Source organism: Platalea leucorodia, assembly GCF_965183815.1.
Source record: "Platalea leucorodia genome assembly, chromosome: 1".
NCBI lineage: Eukaryota > Metazoa > Chordata > Aves > Pelecaniformes > Threskiornithidae > Platalea > Platalea leucorodia.
The window spans coordinates 15056292-15071055 of record NC_138823.1 but is presented as its reverse complement, the minus strand read 5'-3'; the positions used below and the strand labels follow the sequence as shown (position 1 = coordinate 15071055).

The 14764-nt window shown below is 39.5% G+C and overlaps 1 protein-coding gene across 1 annotated transcript in view; it reads right to left on the bottom strand.

Moving 5' to 3' along the window:
- ENPP2 (ectonucleotide pyrophosphatase/phosphodiesterase 2) overlaps window positions 1-14764 on the bottom strand; it is a gene marked incomplete at its 5' end in the record, with an annotated part of 69935 nt that overhangs the window by 27262 nt on the left and 27909 nt on the right. The window contains 5 exon segments of the mRNA XM_082305746.1: window positions 3197-3269; window positions 3994-4059; window positions 6290-6345; window positions 12308-12427; window positions 13644-13723. Of these exon segments, the coding sequence (XP_082161872.1) occupies window positions 3197-3269; window positions 3994-4059; window positions 6290-6345; window positions 12308-12427; window positions 13644-13723 (395 nt within the window).

The window sequence follows — 14764 nt, the reverse complement described above, 5'->3', positions numbered from 1 at the left end:
TAGAGCTCTTATGGTAGCATATTTCTAGATTATTTTTTTTTTTTAAAGATAGCTTGGAGGGAAAAAAAAAAAAAAAGCCAAGTTCTTATTAACCAGCCAAATCTTAGTCTTGCTTGAGAAGAGTCAGAACAGAGTTATAGAGGAGGGAAATGAATCCCTCCCCGCTTACAGAAGGGAACTGTAACATCACAAGGGTAACTAGCCAGCCAAAGCTCTGCTTCTTGACCCGGACGGACCAACCTACCAGAGTTCAACTGCAGAAGCACAGAGGGAAAGAAAAAAAATATGCAGAAGTAAATCAAGAGCAAGCACATATTTGATAACTCCCATAACTACTCCTGGAAATGTAATGGAACCCACTAAAATACTTCCTAAGAAGTTTATTCAAGTCCCACAAAAAAAACCCAAACCCAAAGCTAAAAAAAAACCCCAAAACTGAGACAACCAACTCATTTACACGGAAATTCATAATGTTAGAGGACATGCAAAGTTACACTAGTGGACACTGGCCATAATCTGTACTCCATTTATATCAACAACACTGGCAATTTACCAATAAAGTTTAAGTGCATCTAAATCCCTTTATTTCTAGCTTTTAAGATACGTTGGCTGTTTCTGCTGAAGTCTAGAAGCTGAAAATTATCAGTCATGGATGCAGTTAGTTAGACCTTAAAGGCAATGTATTTAAAATACATTTAGAACACTATGTGGCATAAGAAGATCTAGTAAACACCCACTTTACTCTAATGGACATTTGTAGGATTTGGAGGTTTTCAAGGTGTATTCCTCAAGCTACAAAATGTAGCAAGAAAAACTCGGCATAAAATCTTCACTCTTCAAAAGAAGAAATAAGAAGCCCATCTTAAATATAACACAGAATTGTTAAGAGCTTGTTTTCAAACAGTATTTTTTGGCTGATCTGTCTTTGCATGAAGAAAAATGAAGTGGTCAGAACTACTCCAACTGTCTAACTGCTGCCAGCTGTATACAAGAAAAGAATGATTTCGCGGGGAGGTCATACTCTCGATATCAAGGAAGCAGCTGAAACAGATCCCTTTGAGGACTTTCTTCCCAGCTGATTTATGTACATTTCATAGCTCCTAAAAATTATATTGAAAACAGCGTCAAAGAGAAACAATATAAAATACTTCCTAGCTTTTCTATCCTGAAACCAGACCCCTAACAAATTTCAGCATCTGCATACTTACACAGCTGTATTCATTTATTTAAATTTCCACTCACGAAGTTATGGCCACTGTTTGAACTGCAAACCCATACATGCTCATCTGCTAACTCGTCTGTTCTCAATTTGCTAAAAATCAGTTTCATGCTCTTCTTGTGTTTAACACAAATGGCATAAATCAATTTATTTGTAAAACTTTCATAAGCTATTAATTCACACTTATTAAGAGCTTAAGCTTTGCCTTGCAATTAGAGGTCAACCTTCAGATAACCATCCAGAAGAACTGCCAAACAATAAGAGCCTTTGGGGGCTTTTTGCTTTTATAATGACTTTTCCTATGATGATACAATTACACTTCACTTTTTAGACACTTATAATTAATCTGCAACTAGATTACCACATTAGATACTGAATTGGTTTGTTAAAGACTAAAATTTAAAGAACAAATGCAATGTCATCATCTTCATATTCTCCTTTAAGTCCATGGAAAGAGCCCCACAACTTTGTTCAGAAGGAAGTGGTTGTCTACAGGTAAATAAAATTAGAGTTGTCAGTCATAAGCCACATATAATATTTGTAACACTTCAATAAGAGGAGCTATAAAGCATCATTGAGTAACATATCCTTGAATCAGAGAGCTCTCATTACCGATACCTCGCTTGACTGAGTCAGATCTCTCTCCTGTTCTGAGCCAAATGACAACATGGAGACATATCAATGCCTGTCAATTTAGCAAGAGTGTTGACAGATTTTAACCACCACTTATCCAGAAAAAGGACTACTTCTTCCTATCCAGTATGATGTTTCAAGTGCTGGTTTGGAATAATTCCTCACACCCGCTGCTCTGGGACCACGGCTCAAACTGCTTCAACAGGGATGCTACCCACAAGTTCATAACCACTGCAAACTTATTCAAACAGCGCAAATAACTCAAGTGTATTAAAAAAGATTAATGCTGCTTCTCTTTGCTTTCTCGTCCACTAGAGAACAGCTATCAGATGTATACCAAACAAGTAAGAAACTACTGCTGGGTACCTGGCTTCTCGGGGAGATTTGTATTACCTTCCAAAGGGTAGGCATCTGATACACTCCTCAGTTTTCGAAGATTTGCAAACATTTATTTACTCTTTAAAAAGCATGTATAAAAACTCCTACGGTCTTGTGATCTTGCAATCTGCAAGCATACATTTGCACTGAAACTAGGGGACATTTGCCAGATGTCAGCGATCATCGGAGATGCCAGATCCCCGCTACCCGAAGTAGTAGGATAGTTGGGTGCAGAATTTACTTTCCCTCCCCACAAATCCCAGACAAGTGCAGAGTCTTTAAATTCTTGTCACCTGGACAGTGTTGGCAGGGAAGCAGTACTCATCAGTCCCAGCCAGCTACCCAAAGCTCAAACAAGGGGTTAACTACTGTAGTGTTTTGCACATAATGTTTCATTAAGATACCTTACTGTGCTTCAAAACTTTTTTCGAACTCGGCAGTCTAGTCCTGAGGGAAGAGTACTGGCAGAGCTTTCTGAACCCCTGTAGGGCCTATATGAAACTGGAAATAGCAGCTTTTTACAGTTCACAACAGATGGGAATTATTACTTTGGCTACTGCAGGCTGTCAGCTTTAAAGAAAGCTTTTTCTTCTCTGCATTTTTCCTCAATATTTTCTGCATTATATTTTTATTACTTTTAAGAAGGATAAATTGTTTGCAGAAAGTTAAATTATGCTGTTGCACCCAAATATACTCTTGTCTTTGCCCAATAAATCTGTTCATTTGCATTATCATATCACACAGAGAAACAGCCTCCTGAAAGGCATGGGCAGTTCCTTCTCTCAGAAGTGAATCTCACGTGATAAATCCTTAAGACAATAACTTTGCTTTCTCTGGCAGCGGGGAGGCGTTCTGCAGAAATGGGTGAAAAAAAGTTGCTAAAAATCTTACTCCTGAGCAGCGGCAATTATTCCAAAAATGTATTTGAGCCACGTGCTTTTTCTACAGAAGAAAATCTATACTAACCTCTGAGTTGAAAGGACCATATCTGTGGCCAGCAGCATCTGGTTGTTCAGAGTAGAAAGCATAAACATAAGGCCTGAAAGAAAGAAAGGTCTTGTTCAGGATAGCTTCCCTTCAACAACAACAACAAAAAAACCCAGGCCTGTTAGGTCAAGTCAAAGCAAGTCAACCTTCGAATGAGCGTTGGCTTTATGGAAAAAGAACTGTTTCTCAGTCATGTTTCCATGGAACGATTAAGCAATTAGTTGTTCCACAGTTTTATTAAATCCGAGAACACATGCAGGGAGGCACATGGGGTACCATCTGAGGACACACGCTCTTTCTAAGTTTTGTAGGCAAGATCACAACAGCAGCTCGCCTGAGCTTTGCGGCAAGCAGCATGTGGGAACTTGTGTACTAAAAAATACTCATAATTAAAATCTTAACATTTTCCCAGTCCTCAGGGTCCAGTTCTGCAACTGCCATTGCCTGTAAAGTTGTTAAACTATATTAGACTCAGTAGGATAAGGAGAATCCAAGTTAATCCATGTAACTAAATGCTTCTTGATAAGAAATAAATTCATATCATACATTTATTGAGAAGAATAAAAATGATGATGGTTAAAAGCTGAGATTAAAAAAAAAAAAAAACAAAAAAAAACCAACCCAAACACAAACCCCCAACCAATCCTTAAATCAGTGACAGTGTGTAACAGACAAAAACAATTTTTAGAATTCAATTTCCCTTTGCTCTTCCAGCTACTTTTAGGGAGAAGACAAGTTAGCAGTTATCCAACAGCAGATGACAATAAATGAATTACCTTTCATTGTCTGGAAGTGTTAGCCACTGCAGTATTGTTAATATTCTGCGCTCGTGAGGGATGACACTGGACCACAAAATACAAAAACATATCATGTTATCATAGAATAAAAAAAGCATCAACAAAGCCTTACAATGAACTGATTCTACCATGATTAAAATCAATTATAATAACATCATTTGCTTTTAGTATGCCATATGTTCTTTCTTGCTTGATACTGATTCTTATTTTGCAAACAGAATTGCTTCAGATCTCCTGGATGTCCACATACTCTAAAAGAAAGATGATTAAAAGTTTGTAACTGGAGTCAGAACTCAAAGCAATAAATCTAACTGTTCTAAACAGGAGTCAATAAAGATCCATTCTGGTAGTTTAACCCAGATGAACCTTTTTTATGCACAATGGTGCCGCCATTGGGTAGCTGGAGTGAGTAAAAACCATTAAATTGTTCACATCAGTACAGGCTTAAATGACCATCCTGCTCTGGTAGTCTTGAAGACACTGGAAAAGTTCCCACTGACTTAATAGTAACCAAACTGAGGGCTAGGCTGCTGTAAATCAAAACAGAGCCATCTGAAACACCAGGCCATCAGCACGGTGACTTGCACAACTTTGACAGCTTCTCACTCTGCATAACAGACTCATCCTGTTTCACTGTTTGTATCCTGAGACTTCTCACTTGGCTGCTGAGGCCAAGTTCATGCTATGGGAATGACTGACCTTATAAACAGCTGTTAAACTTCCAAATATCTCATCTTAGGAAAGCTCTGCAGGTCAGTGACCATGCAGTTATTTTAATAAAATAGCATAGTCAGTCCAGATTCCATTAGATCAATAGCAGAATCCCAGGGTAGGAATCAAATACAACTGTCTTGGATTCCCCATGCTGAATTGAATTCAGCACTCTTTGGAAATGTCTGACAGAGAAATAGAGATGCCAACAGCCATTTTGAAATAAGTTTGGGTTTAATGCCTTGTAGAACAACAGTGGTCCTCAGTCTACAATTACACAGAGAACTTTTGGTTGTAAAACTACTACAAAAATGAGAATTTATGCTAAAATTTGCAAACAAGGCAATATTATAAGGTGGAATAGTAATCTTGGGTATTGCCCAGTTTTGAAATTTTTGTTAATTGTGCAATATGAAAAAAAATACGTTATTTTAATTAAGTCATTTGTGACTAAGATGTTTTTAACACTTCTGTTTTCCTAAAAGAGTTTGCCTGAATTCTGCCAAAAACCATTCTGTATCCCAAATTAAATAATACAGTTTTAAGGCATATATATTTCATTCACACATGAAGTGGTGGTCTCACTCCCTTACTATTGCCATTCATATGATATATCCTTGGTTACCTTCCATAATATTTTATATCCCCAAGCATGCATTGGCCAGAGTGTTTATGGTGACTATGTAGTTATAGGGCTTAGGAATCACATTAATTTCTTTGTTTTGTAGAGCACCAGACCGGAGCTCTGTCAGATAACTGTCTTGCAAGCCTAAACGTATCATCAGCTTTGTATGTGGTACATTTTATTATTGTCTCCATATGCTATATAATATTTAGAGTAGCAAAGAGCATTATTTCTAATGGAATCACAAAAAAAAATAGGCAAACCCCCTTAGTACTTCGATCTTGACAGTTTGCCCATTTTCTTTGCTGCTGCAGTCCTGCCGCTAAAATGAAATAGAGAGACTGATCCACACGAATTCCTCAGAACTCAGAAATGACCAAAATTCATTCATTTTCAGTTAGGAAGATACATCTTAGTTGGGACAAGGGAAAATAATTTGGAACCATTAAACAAAAGAATAAACAGCAAAGATCCTCAAGGCTGTCTTTTAGGAAAGGGAAACTGGATATCTTACTCAAAGGTCAGACTGGATTGTAAAATGAGTGAGTCAGGCTTTTGAGTCAATTAGGCTGTTGATGTCAGATGACATAAGAGGACAATAAAAGAGTCTTCCACAAACACTCAGAGGACTAGGAAACATTGCTAGCAATACTAAGGAGGCAAAACAACACACCATGAAATGAAAGAAAGTAATTTTTTACACAGGCACACATCTTTTCTTCAGACAACTGCTAAAAATCAGTGTATGAACTTAAAGCAGCAAAGTGTAGCATTAGCTTTAGTTATCAGAAACATTGCACAAATGAAGCAACGGAGGGTTACAGGTATGGTCTCCAAGCTACCAAATGCTTAGAGTAAGGAAGACAACTTAATAAACACTTTCATCAAATTAATTCTGAATTATTAGTTACAAATCTCCAGAAAACAGGGGGCACTTACACAGACCAGAAGAACGTGCCAGCTTTCACCCCTTGCTTGGCTGCAGTAATCCAAATCTAATGAGGAAAATATAAGAGGATTAGAATGTGTTCAGATCTTTAACGACTCCCTGAAATCAAAAGAAAGTTTTTTCAAGACACATTCTTCTACCCTGAGCCTAGAAGTTAAAATTGCAGTCTTCAGCCTGTGTCCCTAATTTGAACATGTGGAGTGACAAACCTATGCAAATTCTGTAGCAGTGGATCAGCTGCTGTGCTGCAGAATTTCACCCCTAAATCTCTGTGTTGCTTTTAATGCAAAGTATTAAGATTCATGGCCAGGAATTTCTCCAGTATTCCATTTAATTTTCAAAAACCAGCCATTAGTCACCTGAGCCTTTTGGTGTTCAAATTTCAGAAGATACTCAGTTAGGAAAGAACATGGCTTAACTCTAATCAACGTCTGCATAAACGTTCCTCTTTCCCATATGCTACCATCAGTACTCATCAACAGAAAACACATTAGGAAAGAGTACCCAAAAAGGGTGCAGATGAGTGCGCAGGGGTATAAAGAAAGCAGGGAAGGACACCTTCCTCCATAGAAATTTAAGAACCTCTTGAGCTCACCTGAAGTGATTGATGGAAATGACGGGAACAATCTCTATGAATTTTTCAAATCCTTTTTTCAATCCTTCAAATCCCATACATTTTTCTGTCTATAAATCAGTTTGTAGCAGCAAGTTCCGCAATGTGGTCACATACTGCATAAGTGTATTTTGCTTTTTATTTGGTCTAAACCTGCCAGTTTCACTACAAGTCATGCCTCTCCCAGGCTAACATGAGTCTACACTGTCAGTCAATGTAGGACAGAAAAAAAAAGGTAGCCAATGCCGTCAACCTTGTCTTTCCAAAACAATTGAAATTAAGAAGGGAATAAGGGTTATTGTTCCATTTCCTCTCTGTTGGTTAGAGGCACAGTCTTAAAGTTAATTAAACCTAGATGTTCCAGTACTGAGCATGTAAATGCAATGCGTTATATACACTCTCTGGCTGGTCACATCTGTTCAGGTCACTTATCATAAAGTTTGCTGTGTTAGGTGTTGCAAGGTCAGTACCATTTGTGAGCTTATGTAATTTATTTGCCATATGTAAATATGTTGGTTTTAACTGTTAATATGTTAGAATTTTATAGTCAGCTGTCTAACTATGTCAGATGTGCACCCCTGGTTTGCATATGGGACAAGCTTTACCGTATTGCAAGCTATGTAAAGGCCATATTTCTGAATTAATTTCCTTAAACAGAGAGGAGGGGAATAAATAAATAAAAAAAAAATCAAATATTAACTACTCTGTCTTCATACCATGCTACAAGAATTAGAGAATATCTAACTTTTCCAATGCAGAAAGACCTGTTAAATCATGGACCTACAGACTCAACCCTAGTACACTGACAGATGTCCCAAGAAATAATATGCCTGCTTTTCTAGATGTATATGATCCATATCCTGTAAGTTGAATTACTGTCATTTTTATATCCTCTGTGTTGAATGACTACAATTCTTCTCCTTTATTTACGGATAAAAAAAGACAGGCTAAGCAATAGTTTAGGTGGCAATGCCATATGGAATATGGAAGTCCCAAGTTCTCCCTTTTTCTAACTGCTAGACACATTTGCACACAGATACTACATATAGAGTTATTCAAGGTAGCTGTTGAATTATCTTTGAGAACCTGCACAGAAAGTGGGGCACGTCCCTACTTTTAATCTTCCACAAATAAATAAGAAGCCATAACTTTTTGCAAAGGCTCCCCCATATTTATTGCACTACGAAAGGACCGGCAGCAGCACATCTCAGGTCAGGGCTGACAGGAGGGACAGCTCTGAAGTCCAGCCCTTGGGCCAAGTTGCACAAACATGCTCCCGCTCACCAACCAGGAGAGGAGATTCATGGCAGGAGCAGAGGAAGCACGTACACCCACTGCAGCGGAGAGTTGGTAATACATGAGTGGGAAATCCCTTCCATGTCCAGGCAAAGGTGGGAAGGGGGAAATCATAGCATTTCCCAGGTAAAGAAACATGTACAAGATTAGTGCAAACATGCAGAATTAATACCAGGGTGGTGCGAAATGTTACACTCCTGCACCATTTGTCATTTGTCCTTCCAACGAGGTAAAATGTGGAGTAGCTACTTCCACACTCCTTACTCTTTAACAGGACACAAATGATCTCACAGCCTTGACAACTAAGCATTGCCTTCCTTCCCAGACAGAAGATTTTGGTACAAGAAGCCTATTAAATAATTAGACAGACTCAAAGAGCCTTGTTGATTGTTCACGGCTCCAGCTAGACAAACAGAAATATGTATAAAAAGACAATTATAGACATGCCTCCTTCTGCTTCCCCCACCAATCAACAAAGTGAATGCAAAATGTTTTCAGGACAAAAAGGCAGATGACAGCTTTCTGCAGAGCCTGGGCTCCTTAGATGTAACTACCCTGCCAATGTTCACTCTGACTAGGCAAAAAAAATGAAAATAAGTTCTTTCTGTAATCATTAGATAGTCAAAACCAACAACATTCCAATAAACAGGAGAGCAAAATGGTTTTATCCCAAAGATTGATATAAAATGTGAAAATTAGGTAAAATCGGGAATATCCAGTTAAGATGTGTGGTGATGATGCCTAGTGTCTACAGACATACCTTGCAGGCTGTAAAGACAGCTTCACGACATGCTGTCACTTATCTAGGAGCGTCACAGCCCTTTTTAAGGATTATCTGAGGATCTCAAACTGGGCCCTTTTTGAGGGTTGTATTCTCTTTAAGAGGTTAATAGTGAAAATAAAGCTTCATACAAGGTGCCCTAAACAACCTTCAATACTTTTATAATTAAGATATTTCTGAAGAGAGAGGCATCTTTGGAGCCAAACTCAGATCCAAGCTGGGTTACCTTCTGAATGAGCCTCTCTGTCCCTATTAACCACAGACAGGCAGTTTTATACCTGCCATCTTCTGACCTTGGAGAGGCCAATGGATTATTTCTAAGGATCATGAAAGATCACTAAAAAAAGCAATGTATTGTCTGTAGTGTAAGCTTAAGCTCACTACATCAAATCAAGACATGGAAAACTACTGCTTAACAGAAGCCAAAGGCAGCTGGGGCCTAATTTAGTGCTTGAAGTTACTTGGGATGAAAACAGAGGCTCAGTGCCATGAAAAATGAGCAGTAAACTTAGTCCCGTTTGGAGTACGAGCCTTGATGCTCACCGTTTCTGTGAGATGCTGTAGCAATACGAGGAGTGGTTTTGCGGCTGTTTCCTGTCAAACACTTTTGTTTTGAAAACAAGGTGGTTTTAAGCTTCTGTAATAAATCAAGGTCATATACTGAATCAGAAGACTAGATTTCAGGAAGTCCCACAAGCGGCTAGAGCACCTCGAAACACTTCCAAGCTACCTTCTCCCCCCTTCTCCTTTTCCTAATGCTCTTAAAATTAATTTCTCAAAATTCCTGGTGCAGAAATATTCAGCTACTCATCTGTCAAATCCCACTGATGTCCATGGTAATCTGGCTGTTTCCCAGCAAGATGCTGAGTATTAGAACAAGTAATTAAATAAAAAAAAAAAAAAAAAAAAGAAAAAACACCAAAAAAACCCTATATTTTAACAAAGCCATATACAATAGGCCAAATTCCAGGAGCAAGAAAGTATTTCAGAAATTATCAACATTAAATGGTGTTCTTTTCTAGGCAGTTTTAGCCATAATACGAGGCTGGGGGTCCCAGGCACTTTTCCTGCCTTCCTGGGCAGAAAAATATTAATTCTGAATTCTGTGCAAACCAAGTACCACTCTGCAGTTGTTTGAGTACTCCAGTTTGAGACCCAAGACCTAAAAAGAACCAGATGAATACGTGATATGACAGACAAGATTTCCATGATATGCAGACCAGATTTCCCTTCCTCCCCCCTTAATTCTACTGCCTTGTCTTTCAATACCCAGCTATTTTTGGCAGTCTATGTCAATGTGATATTTAGAGAAAATTATAAAAAGGAGTTAGAAAGGGACTGTATCTAATCCATATATAGATGGAGATAATTTTTTCTCTTATCAAAATCTGCAATTCTCCTATCAAGACCTTTCTTAAAGGTCTTTTCCAACCTAAATGATTCTATGATTCTATGAAATGTGGAACTCTTCCATGTGCAGAGAGAGTATGATTTATATCATATTTCTGCAAGAGATCTACCACCTCCTTACCCAGCCACTATGGCCACTCTCTCAGGTTTGCCAAACTTAGAGGTTTCCCTCATATTAAGTGTGCAGGGATTGAATTATAGCCCTTCCTCTATGCACTTGTTTCCAATTCTCCAAAGACATTTCCAGTTTATTACATTATTTGTGTGCTTTTCCTTTTTAACACTTCTTCAGATCAGCTGGTTTATTTTATCGTCCTTGCTTAAGTATGCAACACTCCCCCTGTCCTCTGAGGATTTCATCCAGTGTATGGCCATCCACTGTTGTGTAACTGTCTTGAACTCTTCTCAGTTGACATTTTTCATGAGTCTTGTTTACTATCCAGAGTGACGTTTATTCTCTGGAGCAGCATAGGTGTTTCTAATGGGTGGGTGTGGGAATTATCAATATTCTCCACTCAACACTGCAGGTGATGAAGTTTTTATAGACTTATATTTTACTTTAAAAAAATATTGTAGTTTAAAAATAGACACACTTGTACAGTCCTCAAAAGTTAGTTCCCCACTAATTCCTACCTTATTGTAATTAAGGTAAGATGCACCATTAAATTTGTAATGCATAATTAAATTACAGCTGCTTAACAAGTTGTCATACAGCAGTTGAGCCCCAGTATTGTCTATGAGCTCAACACCTGACTGCAGCAGGCATGGTTTGTTAGCTGTGTGGCTCTGGCTGTAGCTGAGATGGAGGAAGAAGCCACCCACTGCTGCCCTTTCCCTGCTCCTAGTTTTGATCCTGCTTGTCTTGTCTCGCATTTGTTGTGGACTAAAACCACATGCAGACAAATAACACACACACCTGCTAAGCCTAAAACCATCTGAGTAACTTCCTTTAGTCTCTTGGGATAATTCTGTCTTAAGAGATTTGGGGGATGACGCTGATCACTTTAGCAAACAGCAATGACAGATTATGGTGTTCCCAAACCCCTTCCGATTTCCCCACCTCTATCACACCACTCTTTTGTGGGGTTAGCTGGTCAGGGAGCTTTTAAACTACAGTTCCCTAAGCAATCAATGCAATGAAATGTGTGTGCACCTTGGCTGCTTGCACATAAAACTTATTAGTTTAATTTAAACCCACTTCTGTTGGCAAAGCAAGCCACCACAGCATGCACTAGCAGGGGAAAGTGCAGCAGAAGCAAGGGGACCTTCTTAGCCGTAGTAAAGCAGAAAACTTTGAAGGAGGCCATTTCCTTGCCCAGAATAAGGATTCAGAGCTAGAGAAACCACCAAGTCCAACACTAATCTAAGAGAGAGGGCCTAGCTCAGCCACTGCTGCTGTGCTCAAGGCAGAAATGAATTCACGAACTTCTACAGCCTCTGCAGCAAGTCAGGTAACAGCGATCACTTGTGAACTTAACAAATAATAATTATGAAGTTGTGCCATGCTATGCTGACAGAACGTTAATACTAAAACTGCCACAAGAACATTACTAGGATGAAAACCTGAGAAACCCATAATGAAAAGGAAACATTATGCCACGGTGACGAAAATATAGTAATTCGTGTTAAACTGCTGCCTAAAGTGAGGTTTTTTTCCTAGCCACATCTAATTTATACTTATCAACGCAAGCACCTTTCCATAATCAATGGCTTTATTATTCTGAAAAGCACAAGTCAACTCAAAATGTTACATTAAATTGATAGACACAGGGCCAGCCGGGGGGGGAGATTAGGTACAAATTGTTCACAGATGTATTTTTTTAATTATTATTATTGGCTATGTTCCACAGCACAGAGGGAGGGGAGGAGAGGGAAGAGGGAAGGAGGAGGAGGGAATCTGAAACTTACTGGTTGACCTCCCCACCATCTGTGATTGAATTTCTCTCGCCCTCGAAGACTGAAGCTGGCATCAAACACTGGGTCATACATCGAATTGCCAACGATTCCATGTGATTCAGGATAGAGTCCCTTTGTGCAGAAGTAGATTAATTAGTAAAAACCTAATGCACACAAATCCAGTTCTTCATAGCTATCTGCAAATACCACTAAATTATTTTAAAATAGGTACCTTTGTAACTGCACACCAGAAAAGTTTGTAACTTTAAGATAAGCACATTTAAAACTGGCTGTAGCAATGAAAGCAGTAGGAGATGGTTGAATTGTGCTACAAAGCACAAAAACTCCTGTTACTCGATACCTTAAAGTATTTTCACACTGGTTAAAAGTTAGTTCGAGGCCATCTAAGTAAGCAAAAATTTCTGAAAAGAAGATTGATTTGAACTTTCAGTTCCTCTTCACGAATTCCCTTTCTGGAAACAGTTATTCATTCTCTGGTTGCAAGAGTAACACTTAGTGTTTCCAGTTTATAATGTTTTATCTTCACCAGAGCCTCTGTGAGATAAGAGTTATTTCCAAGAAAAAAACAAGGCAAGTCACCCAAAGCCATGGCTTTATATCACAATTTGTCCAGCAGTAAAGGCAATTTAAGAGGTTTCTGCACTTCTCCCTTTCTCTTGGCCCTCTCCCATCCCCAGCTATTCGTTTCTCCATCCCCTCCTTTCTCTTCCCATTTAACATTTGTGCAGAGGCTGCAGGAAAAAAGGAAGGGGAAAAAAAAAATGCAGCCGCAGGTAGGCAGTCCCTGAGGCCAGCTTTGGGAGCACCGTCACTGTCACACAGGAGCGTTTGCACCCCAGGGTGGGGACAGCCTGGCCACCAGCTGTGCCACCGGCGTGCAGAAGTGATGGTTCGGTTTACTGCAGGGCCAACGCAGCATCCAGACACACTCAGCAGCTGTAAATTGCAAGTTGGCTGCTAAGTCAGCCCTGCTGACTTCAGCTACTCCAATGAAGGAACAACTGCTGGTTGTATTCTGGGTAGGGTTTCAGGGGTGGTTTTTTCCCCCTAGAAAAACTGTGACCTGTAATTACACAGCAGTACAAATAACTGCAAAAGCAGGCATAAGAAAGCACAGGAAAGCTGTAACACAGTGTATAATGGTGAGATACACTTTATCTCAGAACTTCAAAATACTGAAGAAAATACTTAACATAACTGAAGGACGAAAAGGACAGACAGCAAAGCAGTTTTATTAAAAAAAAAAAAAAAAATCTTGCTTCCCACAACCCACATTTCTACCACAATGCAACATTTTGTCATCAAAAAGTTCTTCTCAGGGACTTACAGTAGCAAGCGTGTACAAGTTGGGGAAGGTTTTTGTAGGGTAGACAGGTCTCATGTAAGGAGAATGTGTTCCACAAGATCCTGAAAAATCAATAGGGAATGCAAACATTAGGAAGTGAAGCTCTCAGACATGGAAAACAAAAACAGAGGAAGTCATTTGCTGTAACTCAAAATACTGCAGAAATTGGTTAAATTTTAACGAATTTAAATGAACATTCTGCTGCTTAACGTTGGCACATCTTCCCTCAAGACACTAGTAAAGCCACTCATGCACTCTTTGCACTTCACAAAAAACGACTGAAATAATGCAGCCTGAGGACTACAGAACTAGCTACATTTCCATAGAGTGTTTTCCTTTCTGAGCTAGCCTCCTTCCAGAGTCCAGAGTCATTGGAAGTGTCTTGCTAAGTAAAACAACATGAGAAAATGCAGGCTAATTTCAAGTGACAAATATACTAAAGCTGCAGTTTCACAATGGGCTTTGGCCACAGCTCCCCAGAGGGCTACACAAATACGAGGGCCAGCACACACACAGGGGAAAAAAAAAAAAAAAACAAACCACACACCTTTCAAGGGTATGGGCACACACACAAACTACCATGCTATACGGAGAAGCTCAAATATGCATCGCGTCCAGTACTCCACAAACCCAGGTGGATGCCCGCTCCCCCCAAGGTGAGCGCAGGGCTTCTCATCCCTGGGGCATGTCCCCAGCCAGTTATCACACATTCACTGCAGCTCCTGTGCCCACTTACCCATATCTTCAACATTTCTGAATCAAGTGGGAAATTTTGTGGGCACCTCCCAGCTAGCCCGTAAGAGTGCATGATACATATCATGTACTGAAGAGGCATTTCTTTCCTGACAAAACCATACGAAGGTCACCGATTCTGAGCAGCGTTCCCAAAGCACCAGCGCTCTCCCCACTCTCTGATTGCTGCGTGCTGCTTTAGCCAGGGTGCTTTCAAGCCACCAGTTGATACCATGAAAGTATCAAAAGGGACTTCTGCCATTTCTCTTTCACAGAAAAATACTTAGTCTTTGTTAGACCTTCCAGTCAGAGGAGCCCTGTGTCTGGTGCAGCCCTTCTACCCACCAGCTCCACACTGACTTCTGTTGCTC